Here is a 19,838-nt window from a genome sequence, read left to right on the forward strand (position 1 = left end):
TCCCTCCGCCCTCCGCCCTCCGCCCCCACCATGGGCGCCACCGCTGCCCCGGCCCCAGGTAGGAAGGGGCCCCAGGGCCCGGGCCCGACCCGGCCGCCTCCGCCCGGACCAACTCTCCCACCCCGTCTTCCCGATGCCCCCCCATCACACACACACACACACACACACACACACACACACACACGCACACACACACTTCCCGCCCCCGCGGCGCCGGGATCGGGGAGGAAGCACCCAAGCGGCCCGGACTCCAACAAGGAAAATGAAGCCAAGTCGGGCCCGTGCCTCTCCTTCCTCTCCCCCCCGCCCCCACTTCTCCCCTTCTCCTCCACTCCTCCACACTTCCCCTTCTCCCCTCAATCAATCAATCAATCGTATTTATTGAGCAATTACTGTGTGCAGAGCACTGTAGTAAGCGCTTGGGAAGTACAAGTTGGCAACATATAGAGACAGTCCCTACCCAACGGTGGGCTCACAGTCTAAAAGGGGGAGACAGAGAACAAAACCAAACATACTAACAAAATAAAATAAATAGAATAGATATGTACAAGTTAAATAGAGTAATAAATATGTACAAACGTATATACAGGTGCTGTGGGGAAGGGAAGGAGGTAAGATGGGGGGGTGGAGAGGAGGACGAAGGGGAGAGGAAGGGGCTCAGTCTGGGAAGGCCTCGTGGAGGAGGTGAGCTCTCAGTAGGGCCTTGAAGGGAGGAAGAGAGCTAGCTTGGCGGATGGGCGGAGGGAGGGCATTCCGGGCCCGGGGGAGGACGTGGGCCGGGGGTCGATGGCAAGACAGGCGAGAACGAGGCCTAACGGTGAGATTAGTGGCAGGGGAGCGGAGGGTGCGGGCTGGGCTGGAGAAGGAGAGAGCCTCCCCTCCTCTTCTTCTTCTCCACTTCTCCCCGCTCCCTTCTTCTCAATCAATCAATCATATTTATTGAGCGCTTACTGTGTGCAGAGCACTGTACTAAGCGCTTGGGAAGTGCAAGTTGGCAACATATACCCAACAATGGGAAGCAGCGTGGCTTAGTGGAAAGAGCACGGGCTTTGGAGTCAGAGGTCATGGGTTCGAATCCTGACCCCACCACATGTCTGCTGTGTGACCTTGGGTAAGTCACTTAACTTCTCTGAGCCTCAGTTACTTCATCTGTGAAATGGGGATTAAGACTGTGAGCCCCACATGGGACAACCTCATTACCTTGTGTCCCCTCCCCAGCACTTAGAACAGCGCTTTGCACATAGTAAGCACTTAACAAATGCCATCATTTCTTTCTTTCTCCTCTTCTCCCCTTCTCCTCCCCCCTCCTTCTCCCCTTCTCCCTTCTCTCCTCTTCCCGCCCCTCTCCGGAGATTGGGGCTGACTGATCCACGGTGCTCCTGGTTAGGAAGGGGCTGGGGGGGCCGGGGAGAGGGAGGGCCGAGACTCCATCAGCCGGTGGTATTTATTGAGGGTTCAGTGTGTGCACAGCACTGGGCCGAGCGCTGGGTCGGACTGGATTTAACCGGATTCCGGGGCCGCCAGAACCGCTTGGGCAGGGTTCCCGCGGCCTGACCCAGAGCCGCACCGACCCCCTTCCCCCAACCCCCCCCTCCCACCCGGTTGCTCTCCTCCTGCCTCACCTCCCGCTCCCCTGGGGACCGGGCAGTACACGGGGGGCCAAGGGAGGCAGGGCACAGACAAGGAAAGAAGACCGGCCCCTTGCCCGCACCCAAGGTCACTCCTGCCTCTCCCCTCCCTTCCCCCAGACCCCACGATGCAGGGTTCTTCATCGGCGTGCGGGGGGGTCCCCAGGACTGCCGGTCCCTGTGGGGTATGGAGCTGGGGCCACATGCACATTCACAACACTTATGACCACGCCTGTATCTTCCGACTTGGCACCGCACCGGATAACCCCCACGCTACCCATAGGCATGGGAGCCTGGCGCCCGGTCAGACCCACTTCTGACAGGAAGGTGGGCACCAGCTTCCCAGCACCAGGTGCAGGCAGAGCCACACAGGGGTCAGTTGACCCGTTGGGGGCAAAGAGAACACAGCCGAGGGCTGCCCTGGGGGCCTGAGGACTGGGGGGCTGGAGTTCCCCCCAGGGGGACGCTGTGGCTGCTGATGTGGTGAGCCCTGACATCTGTGTGACATAGTGGTGTGGTCAGAGTGGTCATACGCCTGGCATCCCACAGCCCTATGGTCCCTCTTCCTTAATTTCCCGGTGAGCAGGTGTGGCATGAGAGTCCTAACTTCAGACTTCCCCACGAACCGCGGGGGCCCTGGCCTCAGTCACTCTTCCGATGCAAGAGGATTTGGCCAAAGCCATCCCATGGTCACCCTGTCCACCTGCTCAACATTCTGGGTACTTCAGCCGTCTCTCCCACATCCCTTTCCAGTGGGTGACTGGCGGCCTCAGGCCACCGTCCCTTGCGGAGCCCTGGTGTGGCCAGGGTTTGGAGCCCTGGCCTGGCAGGCTCCTGAAGCCTTGGTGTGGCTAGTGTCCGGAACCCAGGTCTAGCCGATGTCCCTAGGGGCTTTGCCTAGCTGGGAAGGACCCAGTAGGGGGTGAGTTGTGCTGATACTGGGGGTCAGGCCGGGTCCTGTGTTTTTTTGTAGCTTGTGCCGAGTTCTCCAAGATGTCCTGTGAAGACTGTCTAAGAAACATCTCCGTAAGTTACCTTTTGTTTGCAGCAAGCTGTTTTTCAACACGATTGTTTCACAACAGGCACAGTGGTTCATCATTAACCCGTCAGTAAGCAGTACTTGTTGAGGGCAAAGAACCGTACTGACCACTAGGGCTTAGAGTGTCAGCTCCTTGAGGGCAGGGATCACGTCAACTTAATCTCTGGTATACTCTCCCCAGTGTTTGGGACAGTGCCTTGGGCACAGCGAGCGCTCAGTAAATACCATTGACTGATGAGGCTAGTAAAGCCGAACCAAGACAAGACAGAGCTCACTGTCTAATGGAGGAGAAGGTGGACAGACTGAATTTACAAAGATTGAAGGCAGGGGGAAGAACAGGGTAAATGTCATCCTCTTCCATTTTTGAGCAGGGCTCCCTCTCCTTCTCCCCACTGCCCCCTCCATCCCTGTGCTTCACTGCCCACTTCTGAGATGAGAAAAAGAGGAAAGAATGAGACCAAACAGTAAGGCTGTTTGGCAGCACTGAACAGAAAGTGGGATTCAATTTATGTGCTCATTTCCTCTGAACCCATGCTTCCCTAGAATATAAACATCCAGCACACATTTTCAAAGAGAATGGAACATCTCGTGGGATTCAGAGATTTCCTTCTTTGGCCTCTATTTACTGCTGCATTGATGGTTTGGATTTCCTACGTCCTGTGATAATTTACTCACTTTTCGAAGGCCTCAATGGGTTCAGTCCCCAACCCTGACTACTGGTGACTTTCCCCCAATGCCAGCTAGTTTCCCAACCCCTCCCCCACAACCCCCACCACCTCCATCATCTCCCCCTCCGTCACCTCCTCCATCATCCCCCCCACCCCCACTTCCATACTAGAATCCTTTGTTCCATTGGGGAGTGGGGCAGGACTGTGGTGAGGGATTGGTACAAGGAATGTCTGGGGCAGTGCAGAGGGTTTTAGTTATTAACAAACCATGGAAGCAGGAAAAAAACCAAATACAATTGGTAAGAATTGGTCAGAGTTTGGAAAGATGCAAAAATGAATAAGAAGGATACTTGGAGAATCAATCGAGAAGTGCTGGGGTAGGGGAGGGTGCTCTCCTGGGCAGGGGCAGAGGGTCTGGTCAATCAATCAGTGGTATTTATTGAGCCTTTACTGTGGGCAGGGCACTGCACCAAGTGCTTGGAAGAGTACAGCGTATCAGAGTTGGTAGCTGCAATCCCTGCCCATGAGGACCTTAAAGCCTAGACAGCAAGGCAGATATGAAAATAAATTAAGGAGGTTTATGAAAGTTCTGCGGGGCAAGAACTTAGATCCAAGTGTATAGGTGACACAAAAGGAAGAGGGAGTAGGGGAAGTCAAGGCTTAAGTTAGAGAAGTCTTCTTGGAGGAGATGTGATGTTAATAAGGCTTTGAAGGTGGAAGAAGTGGTGGTCTTTTATATATGAAGGGGGTGGGACTTCCAGGCCTGAGGGAGGATGTGGGCAAGGAGTCAGTGGTGAGATAGATGAGATCGAGGTACAGTGAGAACGTTGACATTAGAAGAGCAGAGTGTGTGGGCTTGGTTGTAGTAGGAGATCAGCAAGCTACGGTAGGAGAGGGTGAGCTGATTGAGTGCTTTAAAGCTGATGGTAAGGAATTTCTGTTTGATGCAGAAGTGGATGGGCAACCACTGGAGGCTTTTGAGGAGTGTGGAGATGTGGGCTGAACGTGTTTTTAGGAAAATGACCCAGGCAGCAGAGTGAAGTATGGATTGGACTGGGAAAAGATAGGAGGCAGGGAGGTCAGTTTGGAGACTGATGCAGTGACCAAGGTGGGAATGACCCATGCTTGGATTATCATGCTAGCTATTTGGATAGAGAGGAAAGAGCAGATTCTAGATCTGTAAACCAGGTACCAAGGAGCAGTCAGTCATTTGTATTTTTTGGGCACTTACCATGTGCAGAGCGCTCTACTAAGTGCTTGGGAGAGTACAGTATAACAGTAGACACATTCTCTGCCCATAGCGAGTTTACAGTCTAGAGGGAAGTCTATAGCCACACTAGATGCCCTCGGGTGACACCCTGCCCTAGAGGCCCCAGTCTCAGGATCCTCTTTGTCCCCTCAGGGTCTGCTCCCTGCCCCCTGCCCCCCCGGTGACTGCTGGCGAGGGGACTGTTGTGATCAGCCTGTTTGTGGACAGAATGAGTGTCGCAGGGGTTGGGTTGTTTACAGTAGGGCCCTCCGGCCAACATGATACACTGGGCGGCCCTTAGCCAGCGGGAGCCTAGAGCCGCATCCCCCCACAACAAGCTGTGGCCAGAGCCAAGAGGGCAGGGAAGTTGCGGACAGCGGGGCACGGGGGTGGATAGATGGGTTGGGGTTATCGGTACGATCGGCTCCTCGAACCGGGAGAGTGAAGCTCCATGGGCTAGAGCTGCCTGCCCCTTGTGAGCATGGAAAAAACCCCACCAAAAGGGAAGTGGAGTCACTGCTGGTCTCCCTCACCCCCAGTGGAGCCAGTATTGCTTCTGGGCTGTCCTCACGCAAAGCTTCACTTGGACTGGACAGTGGAGGGGGTGAGGGGGAAGGGGCAGGTGTCCGTGGTGACAGCAAAGGATGTCTGTGTTCATTCTGGCCTCTCAGTGATGGCAATGTATGTATGTGCACTTGCGTGTGTGTGTGTGTGTGTGTCTATGGTAATGGTGAGGGTTGTGTGTTTATTTTGACCTTGCAGAGATCGTGGTGTGTATGTGTGTGTTTTTGGTAATGGCAAGTGTTGTGTGTTCATTCTAGCCTTGCAGTGACGGCGGGGTGTATTTGTGTGTGTGTGCGTGTATTTATGTCTATGGTACCGACAAGCGTTGAGTGTTCATTCTGGCCTCACTGTGATGACGGTGTGTGTATGTGTGTGTGTGTGTTTGTTTCCTCTCCACAGTGCCTGTGGTGCAGCACCAAGGAGACCTGCCTGGATTACCCCGTCAGCAGCCTCCTCCCTTCCTCGTCCTTGTGTCCGCTGGCGGACACTCGCTGGGCCGCCTGCTGGAGTGAGTTCTCGTCTGTTCTTCAGCCGGCATGTTGGGGCTGGCACATTGGGGCACTTTGGGATTGGCACATCGGGGCTGGCATGCCAGGGCCACCACACCAGGGCACACTGGGGCACGTCAGGGCACAGCAGGGCCGGCTCACTCTGGCCGGCAGCTGCTTCCCACTACTATGCCCCACAGAAGCAGAGACGCTCCTCTTTCTGGATTCAACTGTAGATTAGTACAGTGTTAAGCACTTAGTACAGTGCTCTGCATACAGTAAGTGCTTAATAAATATGATTGAATGAATTCCCACAGTTCCCGGAGTCAATGTTCTGAGCCCCTGCAGGCCCATGCCTTTGCCTTTGTTAAAGCCCTTGTGTCCATTCCTTTTCCCTCCCTGACTGCCTGCCCTCTTCTTCCACTTTCTTTCTGCTGGCTCCTTTCTCTCTGCTTTCAATATCTCCCATCATCCCACTGTGTCATCCAGATATCAGTCCATATCCCTTTCCCCATTCCTGTCCTCCACTTTCCCCAGCCCTTCTTTGTCCCTCTGCAATTCAGCTTCCGCAGCCTCTGCTCCACCGAAACTGACCTCCTCTTGGCCAAATCTAAGGGTATCCGCTCCTTGACCTCTCAGCTACCTCTGACATGGTGGACCAGCCCCTTGTGCTGGAAACACTATTGCACCTTGGTCTTTCTGACCTAGTCTCTGCAATCTTCTTTGTATTTCCTCCTGCCTCCAGGACATCTCTTCTTCACGGATGGCCGCCAGCACCTCAAACTGAACAGGTCCAATATCGAATTCCTCCTCTTCCCCTCCCAAATCCTCTCTTGCATCTAGCTTTCCCATCCCAGTTGACAACACCTCAGCATTATCCTTGACTCCTGTCTCTCTCTCTCGCTTTCTCTTTCTCTCCCCACATTCTTCCCCTTCCCCTATCCCTGCCAAGTATTCAGTCAATCACTAAATCCTGTGGGTTCTCTCTTCACATCTCTAGAATCCACTCCTTCCTCACCATCCAAACTGCCACCATATTGGTTCCTAGCACATGACATATCTGACTCCACTACTGCATCAGCCTTCTCACACACCATCTCTGTGCCTCCAGCCTCGACATTCTTCTGCCCATACCTCACTCGGCAATTTTTTTGAAACATCATCTTGTGCTTGTCTCCCCGATCTGCAGAAACCTCTCTCCCTCACAGTCATCCTCGAGGTCCTGCTGCCACATCCCAACTCGCAAACTTTGTTCCTCCTACTGGGCTTCATTGTCATCTCTCCCACCATCTCCCTCATGCTCATATGCTTCCCCCTCAAATCTGGCAGATAACTGCTCTCCTCACCTTCAGAACCCTTTTGAAATCACGTTTCCAGGCGGCCTTCACTTATTAGTCTGCTATCACCCTCACTGCCACTTCGGCACTTCCACCTCCCCTAGGCATCCCCTCCCACCTCAGTCATTGCCCTTATGTACATATCTTTATATTCTGTTGCTTTCTTCCACCTGTAAGTGATTTTAACATCTGTCTTCCATGGCCAAATTGTAAGCTTCTCAAAGGCAGGAATCATTTTTACTTCTCATTTTATATTCTCTCACATTCTTAGTAAGTCCTTTCCCCAGTGTAAGGGCTCAGTGATTAATTCTAATTGATGTATTGAGAAGAGGTATCTTGTCCCCCTTTTACAGGGGGTGACTTGAGGTCCAGAGAGGTAAAGTGACTTTCCCAAGGTCACCCAGCAGTGAAATTGCAAAGTTGGGCCTAGAACCTGGATCTCCTGACTCCTAGGCCTATGTTTTCCTACTGGGCCAAGCTGCCTATGATCAAATAAATACACATTCATGAGTTTCGAAGGCAGGAGTAGCCCAGGGATACTGAGAGTGGGTGTTGGGTTGAAACGATGAGGTTGTAGGGAATTAATCAGGGTGGGGGTTCCTGAAGGAGGTGGGATTTTGAAGTCAGATAGATTTGGTCAGGAAGGAAGGGAGTTCCGGGTGGTGGGGTGGTGGGCTGGAGAGGCAAGAGGGCAGTTTGGGGAGGTGAGCTGGGGGTGGGCGGAGGGTAGAGAGTGAAGGGTGTGGAGCAATGTGTGCTGAATGACAGTCTGAGCAACAACAAGGGGACTGATACAGCAGTGGGATCATGTTATGACCAGCGTTTGGGTCCTGGTGGGCAGGCATTTGGAAATGGGAGCCGTGTAGGAAGAGTCAGTAGGATTTTGCTCTTGTTTGAAGGTAAGAGCTGAATGCCTGCGAGGGGTTCAGGAATTCCCTGAGCTTGGGGATGGAGTGAGGAGGAGTGGAAAGGAACCATGGGTCACCAGGGAAGATGAGCTGACATTCTGAAGGAAGTGCACTTGGCTATTTTGCAGTCAACCTGGAAGCACTGGTCATTGCCATGTCTGTGATCGTGGGGATCCTTCTGTTGTCCGTGACCATATGTTGCTGCTACTGCTGCTACTGCAGAAAGCGGGCAAGGAGGTGAGTCCTGTCTCTCGCTGCCAACTGGCTGAGCCAGCCCCTCGACACATTTGGACTCATCCTCGTACTCTGTTGCAACTTATTTTAACGTCAGTCTCTTGGACAAGGTGCAAAGATCCTTGAGGGCAGGGATTGTGTCTACCCACTCTATTGTCTTCTCTCCCAAGCACTCAGTACAGTGCTCTAAACACTCAGTAAATACCCTCAATTGCTTGTGCATGCATGATCTCTGTCCCTGAGGAAGACATCCCTGTTGGTTAAGCTCACCCATGGGTATGTGTGGCTGAAGAGGCTGGGTAGAACCGGGGCTTGTCCAATCTGTCTTTCAGGTGGGGAGCCCAGGACAGTCCCAGTGCCTAGTGCCCACAGCTCCTTCCAGCTGTGAAGGGACTTCTGGGAGTCCATACCAGAGTCTGTCCTGAAGCTCTTAGATTTGGGACCCCAGAAGACTCGGGCATCATCTGGGTGCAGCTAGGCAGTCTCGCCTCTCCATGGATTGTCTGTCGAAGTTCAGAGTGGCGAGTCGTCCTATCCCGTCTTTCCTCACCAACCCCGTGAGAGTGAGTTTGAATTTGCAGGTTTGCCATTTAGGGACCACTCAGACCTTCTCTTTGGATCGAACCAGATAAATAATATTTTCACCAGCTGTAGTTGCATCACAGGATTTTTAATCTAGGTCTGCAGAGAACCTTGTTTTCCAGTCCCCAGTTTGTTGAACCCAGGGACTTCCAGTCCACCGCTCCCCCCGGGGACTTGCTGGCCGCTCCCCTGGCCGAGCCTCAGGGCTCCAGCCAATCCCAGCTCCCCTCGTCCGTTCCCTCCACGCCCCGTACAGGGCTTCCTGTGTGGCTCTGGAGGCTGGAGTGAGCTGGGTTCTCACTTCTCTCCCCAGGCTGGATGACGACGAAGACAGACTGGTCAGACAGCGAGAGGAGCGAAGAATGCAGTCCCTTCAGCGGTAAGATCTGAAACTCTGCAGTGCCCCTCGCCCTCATTCGGATTGCAGAGTAGGTATGCGCAAAGTGTTTTGGAGGAAGGGGCTGTCTAACGTGGAGCCAGGGGGCCCTGCTCCAGTGGGGGAATTCTCCAGTTGGCGCATCCTGATCATCTGTCTGCCTGTGTGTGTTCCATTCCTCTCCATTCCTCCCGGCCTGCAAGTTGACCTGAGGGAAGTTGACAGTTGGTCTCGTTAGAGCCCCCTCAGATGTCGTTCAGAACACCCCAGCCCCATCATCACACCAGGTGCCCCTCAAGCCCCTTCCTCACACCTTACTGCTACCACACAGGCAGTCATTTTGACCAACTGAGGCCTGATATGATATGACAGTTTTCAGGGTCCTTAACTCTTCTCTGTGGGTCCAGGTCTGCACCCCTTCCATGTGGACTGGCCACTGAAACAGCCGACCTGGCAACCTTTGATCCCTACCCTGACACATTTCTTTGACAATCTCTGTTCTTTGACCTTGGACATATTTCTTTCTCTGAGACAGAAAAGTAGTGGCCATTTTGCCCAGAATCTGCATTTTGGGTGGCCATTCTATCCCTTCCCCATTGTAGGGCACCCCTGTGTCCTCCACTTTGCCAAACTGTGTCACCACATTTCCTTTAAAACCCTACTGAACCTCCTCTCTTCCTCCATCCGTTCTGCCCTCCTCCCTTCTTCCCTTGCAGCCCTCCTTATTCCCCCCTTCCTGTGGCCCTTGGGCCCACATCCAGGAGAGGGCTGGGAGCTTGTTCTGGGCTTTCTGACCATTTCTGTCAGGTGCTGGTACCCTGTGCCCCAAAGGGGCTAACTCGGCCGAATTCTCAACCTTGCTCACTCCAGGTCTCTGATGAGGCCGGGGAGTTTCCCGTCTGGGCTGGAACGACTCAGAAGAGTGACTTTTTGGCCTGAGAGTTCTGGGAAGCTTTGCCCCCAGCCCCGAGCCCCCTATTCCCTCAACCCCTCAGCCCTGGGGCCCCCGTGAGCACCATTCAGCTCTCTGCCCTTTCTCCTCCGTCCTCCCATCTAACTTATTTTAGTGTCTGTCTTCCCCCAGTAGGTGTCAAACTCTATGAGGGCAGGGACCGTGTCTACCAATTCTGTGGTATTGTACTCTCCCCAGTGCTTAGACCAGTGCTGTGCATGCAGTAGGCGCTCAGTAAAGTTCACTGACTGTCTGACTGCCTACCTGATGGTCTAGGGCGAGCCTATCCCTCAGAGTTCCTGTGGCAATAGGATGCATATTCTGACCTACTCTGGGCAAGCCATCGTCTCAGTGCTTCAGGGGCCTGTGGGGGATGGAGTCATTTTGAGCCTTGTGGAGAGAAAGCAGGGAGGTGCCAGGTTGGCAGGGAGGGCAGGGAGGGCTTGAGTCACCACCCTGAGGGCCCTGGTCAGGCTAGGAGAGGGCAGAGAAGGGGCAGAGTCCTGCTTTGGCCCGGGGCAGAGAGGAGGGAGGCTTTTCGGTGGAAACAGTGTGACTTGGGGAGGGAGCTGTTCAGTCAGGGAACGGGAAACCCTATCTCGGATGCTGACTGGGGCCTGGGAGTGATGTAGGCCTGGGCTTGGGGATGCCTGCTCACTCACTTGGGACATGGCTTTCAGGAGCCAGTCAATCATTAACCAGTCAGTCAGTCAGTCAGTGGTATATACTGAGCGCTCACTCTGTGCTGAGGGCCGGCTCTTCATTCTCATTCACAGTGAGTGAGCCAGATGCCCGGGCCAAGTCTGACCAAGTCTGCCCAATCAGGACAATGAGTGAGTGTTACTACGGCAGGGGCAGGGAATAGAGAAGCTGAGTCCTTTTGGGAGCAGATCACTGGTTCTGGGAAGCTCTCACTCTGCCGCCTTTACTGTTTCTCTGATTCCTGTTCCTCCTCCTCGTCTTTTAGACTGTAAGCGCGTCCTCTAGACTGTAAGCTTGTTGTGGGCAGGGAATGTGTCTTTATTGTTATATTGTACTCTCCCAAGTGCTTAGTACAGTGCTGTGCACACAGTAAGCGCTCAATAAATACGATGGACTGACTCCTTCCCGCCCTACCTCCTTTCCCTCTCTCTTCCCCCATGTGTTCCCCCCAGTCCCACCAGAGGGCGCCCATTACCTGTCTGTGGTTTGATTTCCCCAAACTGTTTGGGCCACCCTCCCGATCTTGGGATCGCAGCTTTTGGTTTATTCATTCATTCATTCATTCAATCGTATTTATAGAGCGCTTACTATATGCAGAGCACTGTACTAAGCGCTTGGGAAGTACAAGTCGGCAACATATAGAGACGGTCCCTACCCAACAACGGGCTCACAGTCTAGAAAGGGGAGACAGACAACAAAACAAAACATGGAGACAGGTGTCAAAATCGTCAGAATAAACAGAATTATAGCTATATGCACATCAATGTTTATTCATTGAATGGAGCTGAGCACACTGTCTTCCTGGCATGTCCCTTGGAGGGCAGCACAGCACGCATTTCCCTACCCTCTCTGACCGGTCACTTCCTCTGGCAGCACCTCACCCAGAGGGATTCCGGCTTTGTTCAGCAGTCCAAGCTTTTCAGAGAAGAGGCTGACCCCCATCCCGGGAGGAAGCCTCACCTGCCTGTCTTGGGGGCGTCCACACTATCCACTGCACAGTGGCCCCAGCCCCCCCAGGGGCCCTCCCTGACTGCCCAGGGTCTTCCTGGTCACTGTGGGGGCAGGCAAGTTCCAAACTTCACGGACTGGCAGCAGGGTACCAGTCTTAGGCACCCAGGCTTTCACACTTTCCCTCCCCAGACAGACATACACAAACACACACACCGATGTTATGTGGTGGGCATTCAGTCAATTGCATTTATTGATTGCTTGTTGTGTGCAGAGCACTAAACTAAGCACTTGGCAAGAGTGTAATATAACAGAGTTGGTAGACACATTTCCTGCCCAAAGTGAGCTTCCAGACTAGAACGGGAGTTAGACATTAATATGAATGAATCAATTTTAAATATGTACATAAGGGTTGTAGGGCTGAGGGAGGGGTGAATAAAGGGTGCAAATCCAAGTGCGAGGGTGACACACTCGGGAGTGGGAGAAGAGGAAATGAGAGCCTAGTCAGAAAAGACCTTTTGGAAGAGATGTGCCTTCAGTAAGGCTTTGAAGCTGGGGAGAGGGGTTGTCTGTTGGATATGAGGAGGGTGGGCGTTCCGGACCAGAGGCAGGACTTGGGCTAGAGGCTGGCAGTGAGACAGATGAGATTGAGGTACAGTGAGAAGTTTGGAATTAGAGGAGTGAGGTGTGCAGGGTGGGTTATAGTAGAAGAGTAGCAAGGTGAGGTAGGAGGGGGCAAGGTATTTGAGCGCTTTAAAGCCGATGGTTAGTAGTTTCTGTTTGATGTGGTGGTGGATGAGCACCAGTGGAGGTTCTTGGGAGTGGAGAAGCATGGACTGAAAGTTTTTGTGGGAAAATGAAGTAGGCGGCAGAGTGAAGTATGGACTAGAGTGGGGAGAGACAGGAGGAGGCGAGTAGGTCAGCAAGGAGGCTGATGCAGTTGTGAAAACGGGATAGGATAAGTGCTTAGATTAATGTGGTAGCAGTCTGGATGGAGAAGGGCAGATTTTAGCAATGTTGTGAAGATTGAACCAACAGGATTTGGTGACAGATTGAATATGTGGGTTGAATGTAAGAAATGAGTCGAGGATAACACCAAGGTTATGGGCTTGTGAGACAGGGATGATAGTGGTGCTGTCTACAATGATGGGAAAATCACGGGGAGGATAGGGTTTGGGTGGGAAGATATGTTCTGTTTTGAACATGTTAAGTGCGGGGTGTTGGTGAGACATCCAAGTAGAGATATCTTGAAGGCAGAAAGAAATGTGATCCTGCGGAAAAGGAGAGAAGTCAGGGCTGGAGATGTAGATTTGGGACTCATCTGCATGGAGATTGTAGTTGAAGCTGTGGGAACAAATGAGTTCTCCAAGGGAGTGGATGTAGATGGGGAATAGAAGAAGACCTAGAATTGAGCCTTGAGGGACTCCCACCGTTAGGGGGTGGGAGGCAAAAGAAGAGTCCGCCAAAGAGAACGAGAATGAGTGGTCAGAGAAATAGGAGGAGAACCAGGAGAGGATGGTGTCAGGGAAGCCAAGCCTGGAAAATGTTTCCAGGAGAAAGGGGTGGTCGACAGTGTCAAAGGCATCTGAGACATCCAGGAGGATTACTATAGAGTAGAGGCCACCCATGGGCTTTCTCAAGAAGGAGATCATTGGTGACCTTTGAGAAGGCATTCATTAAGTCACCTTCCTAAAACCTGCAAGGTACTTTGTCCACAGATGTGGACAAAATGCTCTCTAAAATCAAGAGGGCTCTTCACCCTTATGCACATAAACCACTCCTTAAAACAGGCAGTGTCCCTCACACATGCCCACACAGCAATCCCTAAAATCATTAGGGATTTTCTACACATGTGCTCTTGGTTCCTCTTTCCCCCCTCTCCATACCCACACACATACACGCAGAAACACACATGAACTGGAGTGACTTTTTCCCCAGGGTAATGTGTACATTCCATCACTTGGGTTTCAGGGACAAAACTGAAAAATACACCAGTGAGGCTGAAATGGAATCTTTCTCCTTGTGTGAATTTGTGGAGTTGAGTAAGATTTCCCGCCACATGTTGGCTGTAGAGAGGAGGGTTTTTCTGCTGTGCTTCCAGTGGGATGGACTCCCTGGCAGCGGGGACTGCCGGGAGGAGACTGATAAGGCCCCTCCTGCCTCGCCGGTATTTCTGCTCATCAGTATGACCCCGATGAGCAGCCGGGCTGCTCAAAGGCAGCGATTCCAGCCGTGCAGAATAATAATGTTGGTATTTGTTAAGCACTTACTATGTGCCAAGCACTGTTCTAAGCGCTGGGGGGGGAGACAAGGTAATCAGGTTGTCCCACGTGGGGTTCACAGTCTTAATCCTCATTTACAGATGAGGGAACTGAGGCCCAGAAAAGTAAAGTGACTTGCCCAAGTCACACAGCAGACAAGTGGTGGAGCCGGGATTAGAGCCCACGACCTCCTGCCTGCTGCGTGGACTTGGGTCATCAGATTGTGGGAGGGGTGGCCGGATGGACAGCTGGCCAACCGGCCCCAGCCTGGGCCCAGAGGGTGTAGGCCCGGGCCCAGTTGTATGGTTGGGGGTTTGTATGGGGGAAACTTCAAAGGTGATGGGCCCTCCCCTTTGTCTCCCCAGGAAACACGAGAGGAAGAAACAGCACGATGAGATCCGCAAGAAATATGGTACGTCCAAGCCCGGGCACTGATCGTTTTAACTGGAGTTTCCCCCGCCCCCTCGTACCACCTCCCACCCTGCCATCCTGGATGCTGCCCACCTAGCATTGGCCCCTGCCTGCCCAGCACAGGCTCACACCTACTAGGGGGCCGGGGAGACCCGTCCTTTCCCCACTGTGCTTATGCTGACCTGCTTTAGCCAACGGGCTTAGGAGGGTCCTGCTGCCTGAAGCCTCGAGGCCATGGGCTGGGGGGGGCTTTAGGATGTCCTGAGGACCACCACCCTCTCCTCAGAGTCAAGGGCTGACCAAAACCACCCCATTAATAGTAATTTTTTTGCCAGTTTTCATCCTCCTTTCAGATCTGACTGTCAGAGTAACTGAAAGATTAGGAATTTAAGGCCTCCTGACTCCTGTCCTGACTCCCGTCATATCTGGCTGCGTGGTTGTGGGTCAGCGTAGCAGACAGCCTCACTCCCACCCCTGATCTGGGTATCCCTGCCAATCAAACCTCTCTGAGTCGCATTTGAAAATGGTCACAAAATGTTAGGGCTCAGACAAAATGTAGAAGCAGCGGGGCTTTGTGGCAAGAGCACGGGATTGGGAGTCAGAGGTCGTGGGTTCTAATCCTGGCTCCGCCACTTATCAGCTATGTGACTTTCGGCAAGTCATTTTCCTGTGCCTCAGGTACCCCATCTGTAAAATGGGGATTAAGACTGAGCCCCACATGGAACAACCTGGTTACCTTGTATCTACCACAGGGCTTAGATCAGTGCTTGGCATGAAGTAAGCGCTTAACAAATACCATTATTATCATTATTATTATTATTACCCTGCTGTTGCCCGGGGTGGGTGGGGGGGCAAGGAAGTAGGCAGTGTTGGGGAGCAAAGTGGCAGGAGCTTTGTTAACACACTGCTGCTGCCGGTGGCAGGAGACAGGTAAGTGGTGCCAGCCACCCTCTGACCAGGGGTTTAAGGAAATCTCTTTCCCACCAGCTGCCAGCCCTCCTCTCCATTGAAATGCTAATGATGTGTTTATTATTCGCCACTAGTGTCTCTCTCCTCCACCCAGGGTCCTCTGGGAGCCTGTAGGCTGGTTCTTAAGCCATCCATGGATGTTGTCTTTGTTTGGAGAGTATTGCTGGCATTTTCCTTTCCCTGAGAGAGGAGGGGAGTGGGCAAGAATGGGAGCAAGCAGTAGTAGTCAAGTGGGGTCCTAGCCCACTTAAAACCCCCAAGGAGCTCAGAAGAACTCAACTGTCCCCTTGGCCTAGCCTCACCCTTGCCATGGCTGCTAAGGTGCTGCGATTCGTCTTGTTGCTTAATGACAGTGCTGCGCAGCCACGCTGGACCAGAGCCTCTTGTCTAGTAGTTAACTCAACTGTCCTCTTGGCCTAGCCTCACCCTTGCCATGGCTGCTAAGGTGCTGCGATTCGTCTTGTTGCCTAATGACAGTGCTGTGCAGCCGCGCTGGACCAGAGCCTCTTGTCTAGTGGTTATAATAATAATAATAATAATGAGGGCATTTTTTAAGCACTTACTATGTGCAAAGCACTGTTCTAAGCGCTGGGGGTGATACAAGGTAATCAGGTTGCCCCACGTGGGGCTCACAGTCTTAATCCCCATTTTACAGATGAGGTAACTGAGGCTCAGAGAAGTTAAGTGACTTGCCCAAGGTCACACAGCAGATGTGTGGCGGAGCCGGGATTCGAACCCATGACCTCTGACTCCAAAGCCCGGGCTCTTTCCACTGAGCTATGCTGCTTGGCATCTCCACCCCTATTCCTACCCACCTCCTACTCCCACCCCACAGCTGGGCCCAGGCATTGTCCGGTTAGGGGTGTGACAAGGAGGACTGAGGTGTTTTTGTTTTTGGGGAAAATCCTTTGGAGCTGTTCTAGCTGGGGGAGACCGGTTTGGGTTCCTGCCCTCTAGAACCCCCACCTCCTCATGGCCTGTAGAGACAGGTGTTCATTCATTCATTCATTCAGTCGTATTTATTTAGCACTTACTGTGTGCAGAGCACAGTACTAAGCACTTGGGAAGTACAAGTCGGCAGCAGAGATGGTCCCTACCCAACAACGGGTTCACAGCCTAGAAGTGCTCACCCACTCACCCCACAAAGCACCCCAGAAACCAGACTGGGCTCTTGTAAGGCACCAGTCCGGGGCTTTCTTTGTGGGGCTAAAATAGTACCTACCACCTGCCCAGCACTGTATTGGACACCTGCTGCTTGCCCAGTGCTGTATAGGTGCCTGCCACCTTCACGGCACTGTATGGGGCACCTGCTGCCTGTCCGGCATTGTATGGGGTGCCTGCTGCCTGCCCAGTGCTTTATGGGGTGTATGCTACCTCCTCAGTGCTGTACAGAGTGCCTGCTATCTGCCCGGTGCTGTAAAGGGCTCCTGCTATCTGCCCAGCATTGTACGAGGCACCTGCTCCCCTGCCCAGCAGTGGAAAGGGCACCTGCCGCCTGCCCGGCACTGGACAGGGCACTTGACAGCACACAATAGGAGCACAGGGTCACGGTTTGTGTATTTTTCTGGGAAGACAAGGAGGCACTTGTGCCATGCATTTAGTTGGCAAAGAATAAGTGAGAGCAACTAAATAGCTTTCAGCCGTTCCCCCTGCCAGGGTGGCCCCTGGGAGAGTTTTCCCATGGGCTTGGAGCAGGGGTGGAACTGGCCAGAACAGAGGTTCTGTAGTCATCATTATCATCATCATCATCCTAATGGTGCTAATTATAAGGACTCCTGCTGTGCCAAGCACTGTACTAAACCCTGGCATAGATATATAATGATGGTATTTGTTAAGCACTTACTATGTACCAAGCATACTGCTGGGGTAGATACAAGGTAATCAGGTTGTCCCATATGGGGCTCACAGCCTTAGTCCTCATTTTACAGATGAGGGAACTGAGGCACAGAAAAGTTAAGTGACTTGCCCAAGGTCACACAGCAGACAAGTGGTAGAGCTGGGATTAGAACCCACGACCTCTGACACCCTAGCCCATGCTCTTTCCACGCTGCATGGGGCAGAGTCCTTGACAATCAGTCAATTGTATTTATAGAGAGCTTACTGTGTGCAGAACACTGTACTAAGAGCTTGAGAGAGTACAACATAACAATGTAACAAACACATTCCCTGCCCCTCCGTTATAGTCTAGAGGAGGAGACAGGCATTAATATAAAGAAACAAATTACAGATATGGACATACCTGTCTCACTCAAGGCTCTCAGGTCCGGCTTGGCAGCTCCTGGAGGATGGGGCAGATGTCCAAGGCTCTGGGCCACAGGCCTGCTAGGGAGAACTTAAGTCACAGCAGGGTGACCCTCTCAGGAGGAGCTGGCAACAGTAACACTCCCCTGGCTTTCATCTGGGGGGCACCCGGTGGGCAGAGCAATCGTGGCAAGAAGCCAGGTGAAGGTGCAGGGACTCCCACGGGGTGTTTGAGAGCATGCCAAAGGTTTTGGGCATCCAGCCCTGGGGCACCTGGTGGGGAGGCCCCAGTCTGTTTTCACCTCAGTGGCCACCTGGCCTGCCCCTTATCCCCCAACCCTGGGCCCGGGATTATGGCCCCGAACCCCCTCCCAGCTTTCTAGGTGCCAGTCTCACCCAGGCCCCGGAGCTTGTTGGGGTCGGAGGATGCAGTCTGCAGCTGTCGGGGCTCCGAGCTCCCAGTGCGGGGAGCCAGGGGATTGGCAGTAACAGCATCATGCCCCCCGCATACCCAGTCCCCGGGGACTGGCCCCGGCAGCACCAAGCCCCCTCACAAACTCAACGGGGGCAAGCCAGGGGACCGGTGGTGAGATCACTGTGCTCCCTTGCACCCCCAGGTCTTCTCCAGGACTCAGACCACCCTTACAGCCGCTTGGAGAACGACTAAGCCGGGAGGAGACCCATCTGGGGAGCTCACGTTCCCGTTCCAGATCCCGTTCCGCTGTCCCCGTTCTCCTGCTTTCTGGCTGGGCAACCGGCCCGCTGCAGCACACTGGGCCGGTGGGGAGGAGATTGGTGCCCAGAGAGCTTGTGTCATAAGGCACTTTAAATTGGTCATTTTAAAAATCAAGTTTCGGGGCTGGCACGTCCCTGAAAGTTTGGGTTCCTTTATCCTGCCTGTGGGTGGAGAGAATGAGTGAGAGTGTGTATGTGTGTGTGCATGTGTGTAAGTCTGAGTTTGGGCTGAGGACAACCTCCTGCCAAAATAAGCCCAACCATCCAGATGCTGGTAATCAGGAAGATTTCCCAGCTCTGAGAAGATTGCTCCTCCCTGCATCCTCCAGTTCTGGGAAATCCCTCTTGAGGGGCCCAGGGGTCCAACCACTGGGAGACCAACTCACTGCTCACAAAGGGTGTGTGCCCCCTCATCAAATCACATTTCCGAGGGATGTATGGCCCTAAAAGACGACAAGCGGAACGCTAACTCGGGGGTCCCCCTGCCGAGGAGTTGGGGGTGGGAAATGCTGACCCTGCAGCTGGATGCTCACGTCAATGCCTTTGACCTGGTTTTACTAAAAGCTGCTGCACAATAAAGCTAATTTTCCCTGAAGAGTTGTCTGCAGGATCTGTGTCTTCCCCCTGAGGCCCCAGGAAAGCTGGTATCTCAGTTCAAAACTTATTTCAGAATAAGTAGTCACAGTAGCAATATTTCCACTGCATTTTGGCTTTCAGTGAACATTCGGTCACTAGGCCAGCCCCCCACACCCCTGGTATCCTTATATCCATCCCTCCTGCTTTCCTGCAGGGAGCGTTCTTTGCCCTGAGGACCACCCTGCCCTCTCCCGCCCCCCCCCCCCCCCAAGGCCCTGTTTGGGACGGACTCTGGCATGGGAGCAGGTAGGGAGCTCAGTCCACCTGAGTCAGTCATTTGTACTTACTGAAAGCTTACCATGTACAGAGTACTGTGTTAAGTGCTTGGGAGAGTTTAGTATGAATGAGTGGAGAGTACAATATAACACACATTCCCTGCCCACAGTGAGCTTGGTGTCACCCTGCCCCTCCGCTGGCCCAGGCATAGAGCTGAGGACAAGAAGGAGGGTTGATGCTGCCCAGCGGGGTGTCCAAGGGTCAAGACTCTGCAAGGTTACACTCTACAGCAAGGCCACTGCTTGAGGATTGCTGTCCTCAGTTCCCATGGAACAAGATCTCCTGGGCCCCACCCAGCTTGGCCAATCCAGCTTGGCCCAAGCCAGTAGCCGGACTGGCTAGAGATCCCGAGTGCTTGGAAAATTGGTTGCTGAGTGGCCGGGTGTTGCCATCATGCATGGCACTCACTGGGTGCCTGTGGTGTGCAGGGCTCTGGACTGGGTTTCTGCTCCCCATCTCTCCCTTCCCATCCGAGGTTGGTGCCGGCTTTGGTGTGCTGCAGAGCACTGTTTTGGGTATTTGGAAGCAGGCGACCAGACCAGGACCACCCACCCCTGCCCCCAAGAGACTTATGACCTAATGTGGGAGATGGGAAGACACAAACTGTCTGCACAATTCTTAAGGCTTTCTCTCA

General features: G+C 53.3%; 1 protein-coding gene across 1 annotated transcript; it reads left to right on the forward strand.

Moving 5' to 3' along the window:
- On the forward strand, positions 1-18,890 carry LOC119948132 (pituitary tumor-transforming gene 1 protein-interacting protein-like). Its single transcript, XM_038770040.1, has 7 exons — positions 1-58; positions 2,602-2,654; positions 5,548-5,656; positions 8,010-8,118; positions 9,011-9,076; positions 14,302-14,348; positions 18,175-18,890. Exons 1-7 carry the CDS (start codon positions 31-33, stop codon positions 18,222-18,224), a joined length of 462 nt encoding a protein of 153 aa, XP_038625968.1. The 5' UTR covers positions 1-30; the 3' UTR covers positions 18,225-18,890.
- Positions 18,891-19,838: the final 948 nt, after the last annotated feature.

The sequence above is a fragment of the Tachyglossus aculeatus genome, chromosome 2 (genome assembly GCF_015852505.1).
Source record: "Tachyglossus aculeatus isolate mTacAcu1 chromosome 2, mTacAcu1.pri, whole genome shotgun sequence".
NCBI classification, from domain to species: domain Eukaryota; kingdom Metazoa; phylum Chordata; class Mammalia; order Monotremata; family Tachyglossidae; genus Tachyglossus; species Tachyglossus aculeatus.

What these genes read in the sequence shown, in the direction of transcription:
- LOC119948132 (XM_038770040.1), top strand. Translation starts at nt 31, where the DNA reads ATGGGCGCCACCGCTGCCCCGGCCCCAG. An exon ending in ACTGTCTAAGAAACATCTCC is followed by an intron (nt 2,655 to 5,547) that starts GTAAGTTACCTT and finishes TCCTCTCCACAG; the next exon opens with TGCCTGTGGTGCAGCACCAA. An exon ending in TGAGATCCGCAAGAAATATG is followed by an intron (nt 14,349 to 18,174) that starts GTACGTCCAAGC and finishes TTGCACCCCCAG; the next exon opens with GTCTTCTCCAGGACTCAGAC.